The sequence below is a fragment of the Neopsephotus bourkii genome, unplaced genomic scaffold (assembly GCF_033783945.1).
Source record: "Neopsephotus bourkii isolate Nb327-2 ecotype Australia unplaced genomic scaffold, CSIRO-AGI_Nbou_v1 NB_1279, whole genome shotgun sequence".
Taxonomy (NCBI): domain Eukaryota; kingdom Metazoa; phylum Chordata; class Aves; order Psittaciformes; family Psittacidae; genus Neopsephotus; species Neopsephotus bourkii.
The window spans coordinates 2,382,756-2,401,829 of record NW_026901764.1 but is presented as its reverse complement, the minus strand read 5'-3'; the positions used below and the strand labels follow the sequence as shown (position 1 = coordinate 2,401,829).

The 19,074-nt window shown below is 41.9% G+C and overlaps 1 protein-coding gene across 3 annotated transcripts; it reads left to right on the top strand.

Annotated features, from left to right (window-relative positions):
- Positions 1–17,497, top strand: AP1S3 (adaptor related protein complex 1 subunit sigma 3). 3 transcript variants are annotated; one of them, XM_061365162.1, is made up of 6 exons: positions 59–126; positions 2,554–2,830; positions 13,565–13,743; positions 14,910–15,018; positions 15,963–16,100; positions 17,055–17,497. In XM_061365162.1, the coding sequence occupies exons 2-6, from the start codon at positions 2,825–2,827 to the stop codon at positions 17,088–17,090; spliced, it is 468 nt and encodes a 155-aa protein (XP_061221146.1). In that variant the 5' UTR covers positions 59–126; positions 2,554–2,824; the 3' UTR covers positions 17,091–17,497. The 3 variants fall into 3 exon arrangements, with proteins under 3 accessions (XP_061221145.1, XP_061221146.1, XP_061221147.1); XM_061365161.1 differs by lacking the exon at positions 2,554–2,830 and having other exon boundaries at positions 1–126; XM_061365163.1 differs by lacking the exons at positions 59–126; positions 2,554–2,830 and adding an exon at positions 11,052–12,871 and having other exon boundaries at positions 13,569–13,743.
- The last annotated feature ends 1,577 nt before the right edge of the window (positions 17,498–19,074 follow it).

The following is a 19,074-nucleotide window of genomic DNA, read 5'->3' as shown; positions in this document are numbered from 1 at the left end:
ATGCGGCCGGGGCCTCACCTGGCGCGGATCGGGGCGGCGCGGGGCGGGGAGGGAGGAGGGCAGGAGGGAGGCGGCCGGCAGCCAGCCCGGCCGGGCCGGCTCCGAGCCCGCCGCCGCCACGCCATGGTAAGTGGGCCGGGGCTGCCCCTGCCCCCGCCGGTGCCGCAGCCGGGCCGGCAGAGCAGCCCCCCTCGACTGGCGCGTTCTCTGTGCTTCCTCGGCTGGGCGGAGGGGAGCTGCCCCCGAGCCTCTCAGACCCGCGGGAACAGGGTTGCTCCGCCCGGAGCCGAGACCCGGCGCTTGGCCGACTGGAGACCCTCGGCGGGGCCGCCCTGGACGTTGCTTTCCCGAGAGCCGAAAGCAAACAGAAATGTTTGCTCGCTGCCCGAGAAAGCAAAGTCCCCGCGGAGGTGGGTTCGAACGTGGAGCCGCTCTGACACTCGGGTGCCCCGTCCTGGTGTACCTGCGGAGAGGGCAGGTCCCGGAATGGTGCGGCAGCGGCTCCCTTGTGTTTGGGAGAAAGAAACTTGGGTTTTGTTCAATAATCATTCCGCTGGAATAACCCGAGTTGGCTTTAAGTAGATGTAAAAGGTGTTATTTGGAAGGTGCATGCCAGCCTGCTTGCGAGGGCTGTGCCGGCTGCTCCGAGCAGCAGAAATGCCATTTCCAAGCAGGCTTCAACAAGGTTAGCACCTGTTTTGAGGAAATGGAAGTTATATTCTTTTTCTTTTTGCCTTGTTACCGTTGGGGTGAGCTGGGGTCATGGTGACAGCTTTTCATAGCCAACCAGGAAAACAAGGCTGTTACAGAGAGAGGCTTTATAAAGTCTTCCTGTAACTTGAGGAGCTGAGGTTCAAGTCAGCTCCAGCGCCTGGAGAAGGATCGAATGTGGTTTCATAGAGATCTGTGTCTGCTGGCTGGCTCTGGGGTCAAAGCGGAGCAGTGCTGGGCAGTGAGGTTTCTTGTAACGGGAGCATTGGGAAGAGCTTTTCCCCACGTGTATTCCCTTGGTGCCGGGTAACTGGAAAGCTTGGGCGGCAGCCTTGCTTCTAGCTCAACTGCCTGGTCTCATGGGGGTCCTAGGAATTTTGTTCTGCTTTTCCATCAATTAATACATCCGTGAAGAGAGCATATGGGTCTGGTTCTCTTCCTTGTATGTCATCTGTTGGCAGCCAGGGTACGTGCGCAACCCAGCTCCGTGGTGGGCCAGAGGTGGCAGCAGCAGCACCTTGTTTCAGTTTGGAAGGGGGCAGCAGCCCTTCAGGTTGAAGGGCTGGCAAGCAGGATCTTGGCAAGAAGGCCCTTTGGCTCTCCACTGCTGTACTTGGTGGTGGTTTGCTGGGATCAGTAAAGGTTGCCGCGGTTATTCTCTTTTGTTAAGCGTGTTGACCAATATCCTCAGAATAATAGCTAGATTTTCCCCAAGGAGGACTGCGGGCTCTCAAGCAGTGAGATGGTCAGCGATGCCTCTTACTTGAGAAAGCATCTTGCTGCTTGATAATTCAGGCTTGGGGCAGGTTCTGAAAGTGTGCCCGGAGCTGCTGTCTTGTACAGTTTGTCTGTTGTGTGATCTGAAACACCAGTTAACTGGCAGAACGTCTCTCACCTCCTTCATCAGAGGCCAAGTTTCGTTGTTTCTTTCTATCCTCAAAGGCAGAACTAAGTTGTTTCTTTTCAGTGGTTTAGCCAGAATGCTAAACATGTGTTAGTTTAGTGTACTTAGAAAGGTGTACCTGTCATTATGTTTGCAAATATGTATGCACAGTAATGAATTTACAGATGGCAACACAGTCTCCACACACCCTAAGTCCCTATGTAGATATAACCTTTCTGGTTACACCCCGAGACAGCCCTACATATCCACTTCCCTCAGGTAAAGCTTATGTAAACAACTGGAGCTCCTATTTTGCTCTTGAAGGTCAGTAAATATGGGAGCTGATTTCAGGGAAGCTGATCTCAGAACTCTCCCTGATGCATGCACTTCACAAATGCCAGTTTTCAAAGCACTCAAAGCGGCCCCAGGGGAGCGCTGCTTACGATACTGCTGTTTATGAACAATTTGGAGACTGCCTGCTGTATTGATTGATATAATTTTATAAGGTGAGTGTGCATTCTTACAATTAATAATTTTTTTTTGCCCTTTTCTGAGGTCATGGTACAAACCCTTGCTGGTGTTACTCCATTAACTAGTGCTCCCAGCCTTACCATCTTCTGTTGTAGAACCAGTGCTGGTGAAAGGGTGCTTTTGTCAGGCCACTGTTTTGCTTACAATTCTTCTATCATCCACTCTTCATGAAGGGCTTGTTACACTGGACTATGTGTCAAGAAGTAAGGGTTACTGGGTTACAAACCAAGAATAAGCCTTATTCAGGCTCATGAGTGAAGAACTTTCAACAGGTCATTTAAAATCTGTAGATCAGTTCCTCCAGTTTGGAATGATGTAGTTGAGCTTGCCACCTTTTTTGTATGTTTTGAAGTCTGAGTGGAAGGTACTTATGCAAATGGAATGGTGTCTTAGCAGGAAGGTTGTTTCAATTGTTTTCTCTGTTGCAGATTTCCAGGGAAGTTTCAGGAAAGAGTCTGTTTAGCAAAGCTAACTTCACATCCTGCTGAGAAAGTCAGCTTTTCTGCCTGGCTGCTACTTTTGTAACATGCTTAAACGAAGACTTTATAGTAAAGAGACTAAATTCTGCTCCCTGACATATATGGGTGCAGTAGAGAAAGGTGTCCTGAAGAACTGTTGTCTCAACAGAGTCGAAAAGCAGGGAGAGAGCACAGAAAAAATTATTAGTTTCTCCAAGGATACGTGTTACTGTAGTCTCTTATGCCTGTAAGTGTTGCGACACCTTGATCTTACTGCCACCTCAGTGTTATCAGTATTGCATTCATGACAGTCCAGGGCTCTGCTTGCATAGCTTTGAGTGCAGAACTGCTGCCTGCATAGTAAAGGTCCTCCTTCCCTCCATTCTGTGCTGCTCATCAGCACAATGAGAAAAATTAGTACTTGTGGGCATGATCTGAAATCCTGGACAAAGATCAAAAGAATCCCATGGAGCACAGGGGCTCTAAATATGGACTTGGTCTGCCTAGAAAAGGAGTTGGCAAGCACTGTTTCTGTTTAGCAAGGCATTTGATACCAGTCACTGATCTAGAAGTGGAAATATTATTGAAGCTGCTGACACCTGGCTGGTGTTTGGCAATGGACTTTCAGCTATTCTGAATGTTGACCTCACCAACAATCTCAATGACCTTAATTGTTAACACAGACACAGGTCTGCAAAAGGTGTTTTCAGTGCTGCACAGAATTTACTGTCCACAGTTTCAAAGAATGACTGTTTTATTCCACTCTGTGATGTAGCTGTGTATTGACCTAGCAAAGACAAACTTTGCTTCTAGGCATTTACCTCTGAAAGACCAGAAGGGCAGCAGATTAGAATAGATGAAGGAAGGAGAAAAAATGGCAAATAAATTATTCTTGTTGTTTGAGGCAGTGTTCTGCATTGGGGGGAAAATTGTCCAAGTGGTATTTCTTTGTTAATTTGTCTTGGCGGTGAATTGTTAGTGTGTGAACAGATAATGGTAATGGAATGGATCCTGAGTAGATAGACTTTTAAGCTTGGAAAGAGATGACTACAGGGGAAGAGATAGAAATGCATGAAGTCATGAACGCCAGAAAGAATGGTTGCTATAGGAAGTATTAGGGTACATCCTGTTAAATTTTTAGGCACTAAATATAAAGAAAACAAAAGGGTGCTGTAGGTGTCCTAATAGTTAAGAAAGTTTGTAGAGGATAGGTCCACAAGTGCGTTGTCTGGATCCAGTTTCTGGCCATGAATCTTTAAATCTGTGATTCCTGGAGACAGGACTACCAGAATGATTTTACACTTGCCATATTACACGTGCTGTCCCCTTCTGGAATCTCCTCAGTTCACAGTACTGCTCAGAGGGTGATCCTTACTCCAATATTCATGTTACTCTGTCATTCAGCTGCGCTTTTGAATAGCATTTTATGGGATTTGCCAGGAAAAATGTTTTCTAGGGTTCTTTATCTCTGACTGTTGATGTGGTCCTCTTCCAGTTTTATATGTTCTCTCTCAAGTACTCACTCACTACAGTCTGTCACTGTTACACTAGAGAGCACTCTGGACTGGCTGGCTATGCAGTAATTGTGATGCACACTTCACTGTCCCTGGGTAATAAGCTCATTTCCGGAGAGCAAAAGAAATGTTATGATGGATCATCTGCTGATTCTTTGCTTAGGTGATCTTTTAATTTATTTTCACTTGCAAATAAGGAAATTGTAGGCATGTCTCAGAGCCAGGAGTTATTACTAGGACGTGGAGTGCCTGGAGGGCTTTGGAGAAAGCCATGGTATGTGGGGTAAGCAAATGCAGGAAAAGGACTGGAGTGTTAATGGGCAGCTGTGGCTATGAGGAGACAAAAATAATGCTGCCAAGTCTGTGGACCATGTAAAATGCTTGCTGCTTTTCTCTGTCTTTCATCATTTCAGAGTCCCATGCTTTATAAACCATCCCATAGACCTTCTGCCTTCTGAAAGCATCAGTTATGTGCAAGAGCAGCAAAGGGACAAAATGATGAAAGTGGTGAGGAAACTGATGGTTCAGGGAGGACAGGTAGAGCTGCTCCTCCCTGAAGTACAAGGTTTATGCTTTGGCAGTACATCAAGCATTTATGTGAGCCAGTTGTAGTGTTTCCAGTGATGCCTAAATGAAAGCCATGCTGCTCCCTGTAAAAAGAATTCTTTTTGTATTGCATATACAGCTACTAATTACCATCCCTGCCCATTCATTTCCCTACTGCCCTATTCCTATGGGCTGTCATCTGCGTTAACTTGGCTGCTTTGGGTGTATGCTTTCTTGAGCAGCCCTTTGCATTTTTGCAGATGTTGCAGTTTAGAGTTGCACGATCCAGTCATGTACAAACAGTATGTCATTTGTGAGTAGGAATATAGTCAGTCACTGGGGTAGGATGGGAAAATAAACTTAACATTTGTGTGTTTGAAGACAAGCTTGACATGCCTTTCTGGCCAGGCATGTCTTTCAGGCCTAGTATGTCCTGGGTTTATGTTTCCTTATACCGCAGGTGTAACCCCAGCTATTCTGTGCACCAGTCTCTTTTTCTTCTCTGACTGGCTGAATTTGTGTAGGATGTCCATCTGCTATCCTCTATTCAGATGAGAAGAGAATACAGGGCATTAAAATCCCTCTTCACCAGCCAGTAAATGCCTGTCCTTGCCTTGCTGCCTGACATTGGAGCTTGAAGGTATTTTTGCTCAGACACTTGAGTTCTTCATGGCTCATTAATCAGTGCAGGAATTCCTGTGTGGTCATCACCCTCTGCTTAGTCTCCTGAGGTGTGTGATAGACACAAACCACCAAGGAATGAGAAATTGAATGATTTTTTGTTTGAACAGAATGAAAAAAATTACTATGTTGTGAACTGTGTAAGTATGCTATGTCTCGGAGTGCTGTATGCTGGAGGGAGAACATGTGAAGTGTTGGGTTAGTGTCTGTCTACTCTGAGCTCTAGAAAAGCCATGGGGTGGTAAGACATGGGAACAGGTTTCCCAGAGAAGCTGTGGCTGCCCCATCTGTGGCAGTGCTCAAGGCCAGGCTGGACAGGCCTTGGAGCAGCCTGCTCTAGTGGAAGGTGCCCCTGCCTGTGGCAGGGGGATTGGAACCAAATGAGCTTCAAGGTCCCTTCCAGCCCAACCCATTCTATGAAACACTCGCAACTCAACAGCCACCAGGCTCAGGAGATGGGGATGGGGAAGGCGCAGTATCTCAGGCATTTCCTTTCCAAGTCTCATGAAAAGAGCTGGATGAATGAATGGCAGAATTATTTTTTGCTCCACTTTTTCATCCAAGAGGCTGAATTTTGGGCCAGCATAAAGCATTTTGTGAGATAATTTGCTTTGGCCTTTCCTTCTGGTTGCTTCTTTTATGCTTAGATTATTAAATCCATGATGTTTTTTTACCTTAATGAAAAAATGACATTTTAAAAGGGAAAATTGAGAATTTCTCTATTGAAAATGACTAAATTAAATGCTTCAGCGTTTCTAAAAAAATACTCTGTGCTCCTCAGAGTCATTCACAAATGTGATCCTAACTCACATGAATCTCTGGTCCTTGTGGAGCTCAGATTTTCTGTGAGCATCTTTGCTGGCAACTGGAGGGATGAGTGTGAGGCTGCTGCAGACCTGCAGCATTCCTGCTGCACCAGACACTGGTGTCCCCAGGCTGAAGCACTGTCAGCTGGCTGAGGCACCTGGAAACTCCTCACCTTCTGATGTATCCACCCTGTCCCAGAGCAAGGCTTTTTAACTTTGCTCCTTGGAAGCTCAGAGCCAAGGGAAGGGCACTGCAGGACCTTCACAGAGCAGGGCTTTGCTGATGAGATAAACGAAATGAAACTGAAAGAGGCTGCACCTTGAGTCAGAGTCCATTGGGCTAGATTTAGCTCTGTTTCTTCATCAGGTGTTTAAGGAACAGACTGGGAAAATGGCTTCTTGTGACTGTAAAGTACACTGGTGCTATAGCAAATGAAGGGTGGCTCTCTGCAGGTTGTTCAGCCTCTCCCCTGGTCTCCTCCTGCTTATAGTAACCTAGTGAAGATTTCCACTGCCTCCCAATAATGTGTAAACAAATAAAAACAACTCTGCGAGCCCAGCCCAGTCGACAGAAGGGATGTGATCACCCAGTTAATAATCATACTAAGTGTCTTCAAATTGTGCTGCTTTCTGTAAGGTCAGCCAGCTAGCATCCCTGCAACCTGTCTGTCCCTGGAGCTGAGACTGAAGGTGTGAGTGCTGTCTCTCTGGTTCACGCAGCTATGGTGTGGTCACTGGCCTGCTCTTAAATTGCAGAGTTTGAGGCAGGTTTTATGCAAACCCTCCGCCTGAATCTGTTCTTGCTTATTGGCTAGAAACAAGAGAAATTCCACATGCAGGAATAAAAAAGCAGTGATTTATGAAAACTGAGATAATTATTCTCTGTAAAACGAGGATGTCATTGCCTGCATCTACATCTTAGGAGGTATCTTGCAAAGCTGTGCTGTCTGTCTTCTGTGGAGAGGTGCTGGAAACTAGGCTTTGCTGTTGGTGGGATGTCCAGCAGCCTGAGAGGAGAAGGCACAAGCATGCCTGTACTGTAAGGAGGATGTTGTTGAAGGAATGCTGCCTGTTCCATGAGAAACGAGCCAAGGGTGGGAGGAGTAGACCTGCTGGAGGCAGCTTGTGGTGCACTTACAGCTTCCTTGAGCTTTGTTTTCTGATCCTTAGGTAGGAATCAGAAGTGAGGACCTTCAAGATGGTTTTGTCTCAGCTATACTGTTTTGATTATAGTTTTATTTAACTCAAGTGAGGCTATCAATGAGGTTGTTGTTTGGATCAATACTATAAATATCCTCTAAATATTAGTATGCTGGTCAACTTAAAATCTTAAGCAATAAGGGTGATTTCTGCATCGTGAAATGCATGAAATCAATGTGTAACTGTAGTCATGTGTGCCTGTAATGATCTGGCACAGCTTTTATTGCATGGACTTGGGATGTATTGTTTAGGGGAAATTGTTCAGAAATTTTCCTAATGGAGATTAAGTGAGAAAGAATTCTGTGCCAGTTAGGCAGCAGTATGCTACTATGGTATTTTTGTGTTGCTGTTTTTTTCACTTACTTTCTTTTTTCTTATTTGCTTATGTTATGCTGACTAAATATGTGTTTTAAAGCAGAGATTCTACAGTATTTAGCAAATATCTTTCAGCTTCTGCACTGCTGTGAATAAAAGTTTTTAGTTAGCAGAGTAAACAAGTAAGGAAGTAGCCTGGGTTGGATTTTACATAATTACTTTTAAACCCTCAAGTGTGTGTATGGAAGGTCAGTAGCCAGATGGGGGACTTGGTGCAGCAGCAGAATACCAAAATACCTATACTTCAATGTGCTCTTGTTCTCTCTCTTCCTGATGTGGCTAGATTGTTAATGCAGTAGCTGTCCATTGAGTGTGTTTTTTCTAATCCTAAACACCTGGCATTCCAAACCATCTGTGTGTTCACAGTGTAGCTATTTATTTTTTCCGGGAAAAATTACAGTAATTATTCCCCCCCCCCAAAAGAAATATTAAAAAAGCTAAACAAATCAAAAACTATTTTTTTATTCTCTGAATATTTCAGAGAAAAAAACCCAGCAAATCAGCAAATGGCTGGAATACTTTGGATGTTCATACTTTTTCAAAGAAACAGTTTAATGAAAGTAGTATTTGTTTATTCTCAGATGTGATGTGAAAATAAAAACTAATAAAAAAAATCTGGACAGAAATATGTTGGGAAATATTTTTCATATTGGAGGAAAGAATGAAAAATAGTAAATAGAATATGAACTCAGACAGAAACGGTGCCAGACGGTCAAGCAGACTTCAAGAAAGTCAGAATAAGGTAAAAGAGAACTTGATGATTAAAAAGTTGCTTCCTCTCCACCAGGTACAGCCAGTCAGTCTGGTTTTCCCCAGGCCCCTGTCAGCAGCCGTTGCCATGTCAGCAGTCAAAGGTGTGGCTTTATTCATCCCACTTTCCTTTTTATGTGGTCTATGAGTTTTCCTTTATTAGCATGTCTTATGTTGCCTGTTGTCCTACTGGCAGCAACAGGCTTAAACTGGAAGTTTCTAAGGAAAATCGAAGAGTTTCCAAGTTCTGCCAAGCTGTCTGTTTTGAAATAGTTATTCCTAATTTGCAGATCTTAGTTAACATGTGAGTTTCAAGAATCTTTCTGTTTTATAAAGGTCGCTTTGTTTTGGGAGGGCTTTTAGCTGAATTTGGAAAGGTTACAGCTGAGTCAGAGTCTAAGCCCAGTGTTGCTGAACTGAGAGAGCTACCTAGCTGAACAAATCCTTGCCCAAACCAAGCACCCAAGGGAGAGAAGTGGGTCTTCCAGCTGCCATCACCTCTTCTGCCTTCCCTCCCCTTAGGCTCCTTGGAGACTTCCTATTTCGCAGTCCTCTCCCACAAAAGGACCTGGAGCAGCCAGGTGCCACAGAACAGGTTTGAAAACAGTCAGTAAATGTTAATGCAGGTTGAAGTATGGGAGGAGGGAAAGCATTTCTAGCACAAGTTCTCAAAGTGGGGTGATTTAGAGCTTCGCTGCATTCAACCCTGGAGTTCACCTTACAGGAATAAGCTTGCCAATTTTTACAGGTTTATGTCACTGGACAGTAAACTGGAGAAACTGGGAGTAAGGAAAGCTGCTTTGTTTTACTGTGTAGTTGTCTTTATTTGATATCCCTACAGGTGGTTTGTTCTGTATGCAATAGAATATAGTCTGGAGCCCTTTAGACAGTTGTACTAAACATTGCAGTGCAGATTACGTTAAGTTTTAAAACATCTGTAAAATCAACAAATGGTCTGAGTTTGAAAACAGCGAACCAGCTGTGAAGTGTGCGATCAGTTTGAGTGTGAAATGACTGAATACTGGGTAAGGCTGCACTGAAGGGGACCTCCAGTCGGCAGGTTACAGTCTGGGAGATAAGCTTGGGTGAGCTGCTTCTTGGATCGCGACAGCCTATTAGCAAAAGGAAGGAGAGGTCTCCCAAGGAAGGTGGGAAAAAAAATGTTTGTGTATTTCTCTTACATTTGCTGTTTGTGAACATGGAAACCTTCTCTATTTTGCATTTTCAACGTCTATTCAATTTACTGTTAAATTATTTCATGCCCAAGTCTACCATTGTATGTTTTGTAGCCCTGAAACTGAAGGTATTGTTTGTTATCCTGGTATGGTTTTGTTTATCTGTATAAAGCAGAAGGCCCCCTAACTTTCCAACCTGTTGTATATTTTACAGCTGTAATAGATTCAGAGATGCATGATAAGGGGATGGAGTTCAGCTTTAGAAATCTGGTTTAAATTCTTGGTTTTTAAAAAATCCCTATTTTTCCAACTAGAAAATAGTGGCCTACAAATATAAAATGCAGCCATTTAAACTACTTGCAGATGTTTATGGAGATCAGTTTGCACAGTGCTGTGGGTGGTTGGGTCTGATTTAGTAAAGCAAGCTAATAAAATCACACTCGGCTCCTAGACCAAAGCTTGTCTCCACAGACTCTGCATGTGAAGACAGCTGATGCTTTTCATAGGAACTGCACTTCTCATCCCGACCCACTCAGGCTTGGACCTAAAAATTCCCTCTGGCATTGGCCATGGGTCTGGTGATTGTTAGTCACAGCCAGCACCCTAGAATGGTAAGAAAGGAAGCCAAGCACCCTGCTTCAAAGGTATTTTGCTCAAGGCAAGTAATTTGCCTTTGCTTGCCTCTGGAATTAGAATTTTTAAAGACAGGTAAAATGTTTTGGGATAATCACCTCTATTTGTATTTTGGCTGCTGAAAACCAGCCCAAAATTCCTTAGTCAACATCCATCTTTTCATTAGCGATATAGGAAAGCAAATATGTTTTCACAGTCAGGGAGCAAGGAACAGATGAGCTGTTAGATTTCTGTTTGTGCAGCACTTCAGTGTTTCCAGGTTTATTGATGCATCAGAATTTTTCCAGGGAGCTGTAATGATCAGAGCTATGAGAGTGAAGATTGTGTTGTATCATATCAGTGTGGCTGAACTGAATGAAACAACATATGTAGCAATTGGATGCTTACCACTCACAGGAATTAAGCCATTTAACCTCTTGCGAAGGTAATATTCAGATTGGACTTCAGAAATCAGAAAAAGGAAGAAAAGTCAAAAGAAGGAAAATGAACCCACAATTTTTTTTAAGCATCTGTAATTTTTTAATATGTTATTTTGTTACAGAAGCTCTACGTACCTAGGCTTGAGGGTACACTATTTTGCTGCAGATTGTAAAATTAGAAATGAAGTATAGTAGAGGCTTTTATCTGTTTTCTAGCTGTACATATTCTGATAATAGTAAAATTGCCTTATGAGTTATGCAGTTACATTCTGCATATGAAACAGTGTGGGATGGGGGATCCAAAAGATGGGATTTTTTTAAGCTTGTATATTAATCTTGATGTGTTTAAGAGCATTAGTGGATGTTTTTTGATTGCAAGGAATGTTGTTGCCTCTGCTCATGAAAGTGGTGGTGAAACATCAACTGCATCTTCATAAGAAACACTGGAGTTTTCAAAGCAGTTTCAAAAGGAAAGCATTTCAGTTTCCTATGGGTGAAGTATAACATCCTGAAGCTAATCAGCAGAAAATGGTGGTCATATTCACAGTGATTCCCTGGCTTGTGGGTATTTGACCTTTTAGAGGTGTAAGGTTGTTTTCCTGGAGATACATATACTACTTGCAGGCACTCAGATTTAAGGTCTTTTGGGTCCAGCAGCTGAACCTAAGCTAGAACACCCTTTCATCTTTCCTATAGAAGCACTGCAGGCAAATATATTTCTTTCTGAGCATGTCTCAAACAGCACGATCTTCTTGTGCTGAACATGCTGTCAGCTTTTGATAGGGACTCATTGACTAATTCTCTGCATTTTCAATCGAATTTGGTCATCCTCTCCTATCTGATTCACCATATTTTTAGGAATTTCTCAAATAGCTTTTACCTGTGCCTGCCTGATTGCTTTTAAATGGACACCTGCTGAGCTGCTGCTCTTATCTGCAGAACCTACGCTGCTTTTCGAAATGCACTTATCTTTACAAAGGCTTTGGAGCTAATGTGCTGTGCAGCAAGAAAATAACTCTTCCATTCATCCAGCTTGTCTTAGTGGACAAGTGTATGTACAGTAAGTGCTGTCCCTTCATCTGCTGGGATAGGGTATCTGACAGCTGGAACATTACCATGTCAAAACCCAGCTGGTTATATGAACAGAGAAAGGCAAGAACATGGTGCTTTGATCTTCACTGTAATCAGGCTATGTGTACTGCCAGCATCATAATTGTTTCTATTTAGCAAGCTCATCTGGAGAGTATTACAGGACTCAAAACAAAATCCTTGTAATTTTATCAAGCACATTAGACTAATGATGGCAAGCGCTATATTTCCAGCAGCAGATCCTGCCACAGGCACATGAATAAAACAGTCCACTTTTCCCCAGAATGATCCACCTTTGAAGCCTTTCTCAATATAGTCAGAATTCTTATCTCTGAATTACTCAATAACTCTGTGACTTAATAGCTAGAGAATTGTTCTGAATTATGAATTAAAGCTTTATTTAAGATCCAGTAGCGCTTTTTTTTCCCCACCTCCTTTCTTTCTTTTATAAAGAAGCTTCTCTGGTGTATTTCTCTGCTTGGACTTCACCAGAGCCTAGAATGATTCTGTCTTTACAGAAATCTTCATTATGATCTTAATAGTAATTGTGAACATTAACTTTGATCCTCACTGGGGAGATGGAGTGATAGGGAAATACAGGTACAGGAATAAGATGGAATAGAAAACAGGAGGGAGAAGAGAGTAGAGTGTATATTGAAAAGCCATAAGGAAGGATAAGGCTAGGTTTATGGGGATGCGGCAAGGGACCTGCCAGCTCTTCCGCTGGGCATTTGCAAGGATTGAGAGTGAGGAAAGCATGTCTCTTATGCTTCTTTTTGGTCCTTCCAGCATCAGGGGTAGCTTTGTCTCTGCATGGGCAGCTGGCAGTGTGCCTGTTGTCATGCACATGGCTGTGACTGCAGTTGGACATCCTCCAAATCCATGGCCTCTCCAAACATTGCTACTGGTGAAAAAATGATGGGGATGCCTGTCCAGTGCAGGGCAGTTCACAGTGTCTGCAGCCATTGGAAGCTTTTCTATCCCTGCTAGGTCGTGGGGTTTTTTCCGTTTAACGGAAGGTGTCCCAATTGAGATGGCTGTCACGATGTCATCATCAAAGATTTCCTGCACTCTTAAAGCCATTTTCATGCTGTGGATACATTATTTACCATACTGCTTAGAGACTTAGTATGGTCAGTTATTTTAATCTGCTAAATAAAAGTATTTATATTGTGGTAATTTCTTAAGTAAAACTAGTCAAGCTTCCAAAGTAGTTGGTTTCTTCTGCTTCTTATAAGCCTCTTCTATGAATGTGCTGCTTTGTTTGTGAGCTGAAATAGTACAATACCAGAATTGTAAGTGATTATGATTACTATCTAAGTATTCGTATTTCTAGTCTTGTGCCACACTGCATCCTTGATCTCCATAGCCCTGTGGAATGTAAGTCTTTATTCCCTTTGCTAAGGTATCTAATCTTGCTGATGGAGGGGTGGGGACCCTCTTTCTCACTACTGCAAAGTGGTGATGTTCCTCCTGTTCCCCAAGGAAGTGGCAGAATAGGAAGCAAAGCAGATTTCTGCACAAGGTAAGGGAGGACGGGTGGGAGAGAATCCAAAGGGGATGCTGAGGGGAGAGGTCCCACAGGGAAGGGAGTGCTGCCAGGGTAAGAAACAGGAGAAGGGATCTCTGCTCCTGTGCCTAGCCTCCCGCAGAACTCACTGATGGCATGTCCAGACGTCACGCCAGGGCTGGAGATGCCTTCACTGGGATCTCACAGATTTCAGTGTCAGGCAGTGGAATGTTCTTCCCTGGCCATGGCCCCAGCGTTAACTGTGTTGCTTTGTTTACTCTAGATACACTTTATACTGCTGTTCAGTCGGCAGGGGAAGTTAAGGCTTCAGAAATGGTACACGACGCTACCTGATAAAGAGAAGAAAAAGATCATTCGAGAAATTGTTCAGATTATTTTGTCTCGCAATCAAAAAACAAGTAGTTTTGTTGACTGGAAAGACCTCAAGCTTGTTTACAAAAGGTGTGAGTAATTTTATGAGAACATATAATTACTATTCATATAAATAACGCGTGCTAGAGCAGGGAAAATAAAGGCTCACTTTAAGAAAAACAGCATACAAAACACTAAGTGCTAAACTAATGGGAGCCTGCCATCAGCAATGTAACTGTGTGTAACAGCACAGTGTCCCCGGATAAATTGGCAGTGTAAATTGTGGGTGCAGACTGCTTAAACAATCTGTCAAAAGAGAAAAAGGGGAATAACTTAATATTGGTGATTGAAATTTTGTTAGGAGGCTTTAGGCTTCACTGCTCCCAGTTCCCCAAGGCAGCCTGCTGAGACATGTGCTGGGCTTTTTCAGACTCTTTGGGTGATTGCAGGAACTGTTCCGAGGCAATTTCAACATTGTGTCATATTTTGACTTTGAAATACTTGTTGCTCTGGAAGGTGTTAATTCCCATTTCCTTTTCCAAACAAATCACTGGTCCCCAGCTGCAGGATGCTAAGTGTTCACTGACTGTTAATTCTTGTAAAGTTGTAGCAAACAACAGTAGCCTTAAGGTATAAGACACTACGAATTAAGCAGCTTCTCCCATTTAGCAAAAATTAAGAGTTCCCTGCTGTGACAGATGTAAGCATCTGGCTAGATGATGTGACAGATTGAGCCTCTAGCCATAGCACCAGGGAATTGGTGTAGATCACTGCTCCCATCTTGGATTGATTTAAACAGAAAGTTTTGCTGCCAGTTAGTTATGAAGATTGTTTGGTTTAAGCAGTTTCATACCTTATGTAAAATACTGTCAGTCATTTGATGGCTGGTGGCCTTCCACCTTTATTTTTGCTTTAGTTTTTGTTAATTAAGACCAGTAACACATTCTGCAGTTTAATTAACCCCGCTTACTGTGGTGCTATTGCAGCAGGTGAGTAGTACTGATTTACCGTGAGGTTTATTAAGACCAGTGTTGGAGGCATCCCACTTTGCCAAGAGTGGAGTTTGTTCTTCTAACTAAATTAATAATTCCTTTAAACTATCTTTTTAAGTGTTCTCTGGGACACCACAAGAATAAAAGCATGTTATTTTAGAGACCAGATAGACATTAACTGTCATTAATGTAACTTATAAGAGACAGAACAGAGCACTGAGGATCCATCTGTTCACACTCACATTTTTGCCTTTGTTTCGTTAGGTATGCTAGTTTGTACTTCTGTTGTGCAATAGAAGAGCAGGACAATGAACTCCTGACACTAGAGGTCGTTCACCGATATGTAGAGCTTCTGGACAGATACTTCGGAAATGTAGGTTTCACTTTCCCTTATGAACTGCATTCCTGGCAGTCTGATAAACAAGCAGTTGTCTGAAGCTGTTTTAGTTTGTGTTTCATCTGTGCTATTTGCCCTGTAGTCTCTTTCAATCCGGAGTGAACTCATTAGTAGAATGTTTCATAAAATAGCGCTAAAACTATCAGAAGATTGTTTTTCCACCACCACCACCTTCCCCTAGTTAATTTTCATGTTTTGTAAGCTTGTCTTGGAATTGAATTTGAGGGGAAACTTGAGGAAAATTATTTCAGTCCTGTGTGACAGTGATTTAGTTCTCTTTCCTGACATCTTCAGGTATGCTGGTTTTGTTTGTTTCATAATATTGTGTAACAGTGAAGGATACAAAGAAGAAAAAGTGAGTGTTTTTCTTAAAGAAAAATCTGAAGAAGGTTAAATAAGTCTTTAAAGACTGCAAGAGACCCATCTTTTCTATGAATATTCTTGAAATAGTTCCCACTACCTTAATTCATCTCTTATTTAAATCTCTGTCCCATTACTCATGTTTTACCACCTCAAAACAAGAAAGCAATTGGTGATGCAAGGTCACTAGGACAGGGAATTTGTCTTGCTCTGTGAAACTGTGCATGAACTTATGTAACCCATGTTACAAGTGCTATATGAGACCTACTGTAAGGTTAATAGGCTAGGAAGTGCACTTTGTTCTCTGAAAACTGGGATGAATGTAGTATATTATATAAAATATAACTGTAATATCTTTGCTGCAAGTCTAGGCTATTTGTATGAAGAGAATTATGGGTAGAAGCTGCGATATTACATAATGAGCAGTATTCTTCATCCTGCTAACTGCCACAAGAGTGCATATGTTGTACAAGTTTGATCATCTTAACAGCTTTTGGCCCAATAGTGATTCCAATGCTACAAAAGTGATTTAAATATGGGGTGTTCTTTTGTTCTGGCAGGTGTGTGAGCTGGATATTATCTTTAATTTTGAGAAGGCTTATTTTATTCTTGATGAGTTTATAATTGGTGGAGAAGTACAAGAAACTTCAAAGAGGTCTGCAGTGAAAGCCATAGAAGACTCTGACATGTTGCAGGAGGTAAGGCAGAAGAAGACAAAAGACAAACACCTCATCTTCTTACATCTTCTGTGTTTGACAGGAGCTGAAAATACGGCTAAGCACCTCTGAGAATTACCTAAATGTGGCTTGTGTTTAGTTTCAAGAGGTACAACAACGCAGTTAAGATAGCAGTTACATAAGCTTTCAATTCAACCTTCTTGCATCTTGTGGAATCACCAGGAGGCTCTTTGTATACTGCTGTTGCTGTCTTGCACTTTAACTGCTAAGGTTTTTTTGGATATTACATTAGGAAACTGTTTAAGACATATCTAGGATATTTATATAATATAAGAACATAATCCATTATTATATTGTATGTATACATATGTATATCTAAATACAGGAAAATGTTTTGCTGATATATTGGAAACAGATTACCTACTATTAACATTTAAAACTGGAAAGAGTAAGTGCTGGCAAACTCCAGTTTCATTCAAAAACACCTGGGTAGATTTTCTGCAGGACCCAGATATACCTAACCTTTATTCAGAGCCCTGCAGGATTCTCTTGTAATATACCGCTGAGCCAGGAATGGCAAAAGCACTTGAATGTGATGGATTTACTTCATTTCTTCCTAGGTAGTGAAGGATCCATTGTAATACTGAAGGGAACAGCATAGCTAGGGACACACTATGTGAGTCAAACAGTTTTTTGCAGTGGTCTGGCATTTGCATATGAAGCTAAGCCAGTTAAGTAGAAAGGCCTATACATGATGAGTTTAGCCACAACTGTGATATGTCATGATTTGAAGATCAGATCGTAGAATGCTGTAAAATGTTTTTAGATCAGAATTATTTCCACATTTTAATTAATCTGATCTAATTCCGTGCAAAACTACATTGTCTGTAAAGAGGAGAAAAGGTTTGATTTGAGAGGTTATTGTACTGTTCAATAATGCTCCATCACTTGACTCTTCTTTTTTTCTTTCCCCAGACAGTGGAAGAGTACATGAACAAGCCTGCATTTTAAAGTTACAACTACCTGGAGAACTGCTGTATGCACCTGTAAAGTGTACTTCCTAAAATTGCTTCCCAATGTGCCAGAGCCTCAGAGAAATACCAAAAGCAATAACTAAAGGGGTTTGTTTGTATAATTGTGAAGATGAAGGTCAGCTAATGTAGCACAGGGTTCAACAATTCTGTACTTGCCTTACTCTGCATATGAGTTTCTCAGAATTGTTATTACCCTTCAGGTAGTTTCTCTTCTCCTTGCTGGACTAAACACTTGTTTTGTACCATGCCTTTTAGCTACTGGTTTTGTCATCATAAAATGTTACTTTGATGGTACTTTGAAGAAGTATTTTTACTAGTTTTTGTCCACTGCTGACCGTATGACTCTACTTTTGTACAAATGTCCATTATTTTGAATGCAATGATTATTCTGCTCTAATAATATTTTTTTCCAAAAGCCAAATTGTTGTGGGCCTTGATTTCAGAAGCGTGTTTTGAAAAGATTAAACCACCTAGTTTAGGAAGAAATGTCCTTCTCTTTAGACCAAGCCCCTTTCTTTCACTGTCTTCCTTCTATTTTCTGCTCTAATCTGCAAATAAGACTGCTCCAACTGCTACTAGCATGCACTCCACACCTCTAATCTGGAAGGCTGTTCCGACTCAAGGTGGGCTTCTCCCAGGTTTAATGAATCCTTTTTGCTGCTGCATGTGGATGGCCTCTTTCTGTCTTTCTCCTCATTTTCCTGTCCCCTTCCTAGGTTCCCTGAACCTGAACAAAGGCTGTAACCTTTGGAAGTGTGCAGCTTGAGAGCAGGAGATATCCAGAAGACAAGAAATTAGTCTTTGGGATTCATTGACTGCATAGGTTTGCATTTCCCTTCGACACAGATTTTCTTTGATTTCTGGGATGTACAGTTGGTATTTTCCTTCAGGGATTTTTCTGATCTTTAAATGTCCTTCATTCTTACTCCTGCCCTTTCATTGCTCCTTCCTTCCCAGTCTGTCTGTATCTTCCTGTAGAGAGGTTTGGGGTTTTTTTTGGAGGGTGGGAGCACTTTGACACAACATGACAACTTTGTTAATTGTCAACCTGCTTTTCTGCCTGTTATCTAGTCTGTTACAAGTAAAACAAGTAAAAACAAGTAAAACAAGTCTGTTAGTAAAACAAAACCGGTTACAAGCTGGTTCATAGCATCATGATGCTCTTATTATAATTACTTTATCCATCTGTTTTCTCTGTATTGATGTCAAAGGCATACTTTCAGCATCAAAAAAATGGTGAAACTGCTGAAGGGTTTTCAATAGCTCTGAAGGCCTTCAATTTAATAGTAAATTATTGAAATTGTATGTGTTGTATATTATTTTCTCATGGCTTGAAATGAAGTTTTTTTTTTTAAAGTAGCATTTAATTGATTAAGGAGCCACTTTAGAACATGCAGAGACTCTTTCCGCTCTTTACTTTTATAAGTGTCTTTTATTCAGTGAAATCATCAGTAGTTTCATTTGCTTTTACTCCTTTTTGGAACCACGCTGTGATTTTCCGACTCTTACAATTGTTGCGTGAATTCTGGAGTATATAAAAATAGGAGTTCCAAAAAGAAGATTTCTTGGTATGAATAAAGATATCTTGAGCTTTTTTCTTCAGTCATTTGAAGAAGAGCTGTAGGACTTCTTTCTCTCTCATTTTAAATGAAGAATTCCTTATGGAAAAGAAAAAATACATTAGATAGGGCTACTTATGCCAGCCATGTCAATATAGCATATAGCATTGCCAAACTGATGTACCCAATGTCAACTTGAGAAGTGTGATGGAATTAATATAGCTTCCTTACCCTTATGAAGAAGGTCATTGGAATATGCTGCACCTGTTGTGCCAACTGCTTTTATGCGACAAAGTTGGATGGAAAGCACGTGTTAGGTACTCTAAAGAACTGCTTGATTATATTTGTGGTCTAAAAAGCATCTACAGGTTCCTGCTGCTTTTGGCTACAGATGGGCTACAC

Bases quoted from the DNA above. Each gene is read 5' to 3' on its own strand.
- AP1S3 (XM_061365161.1), top strand. From the start codon at position 1: ATGCGGCCGGGGCCTCACCTGGCGCGGATCGGGGCGGCGCGGGGCGGG. The intron at 15,019-15,962 runs GTAGGTTTCACT...TTGTTCTGGCAG, and splicing joins TGGACAGATACTTCGGAAAT to GTGTGTGAGCTGGATATTAT. The intron at 16,101-17,054 runs GTAAGGCAGAAG...TTCTTTCCCCAG, and splicing joins ACTCTGACATGTTGCAGGAG to ACAGTGGAAGAGTACATGAA.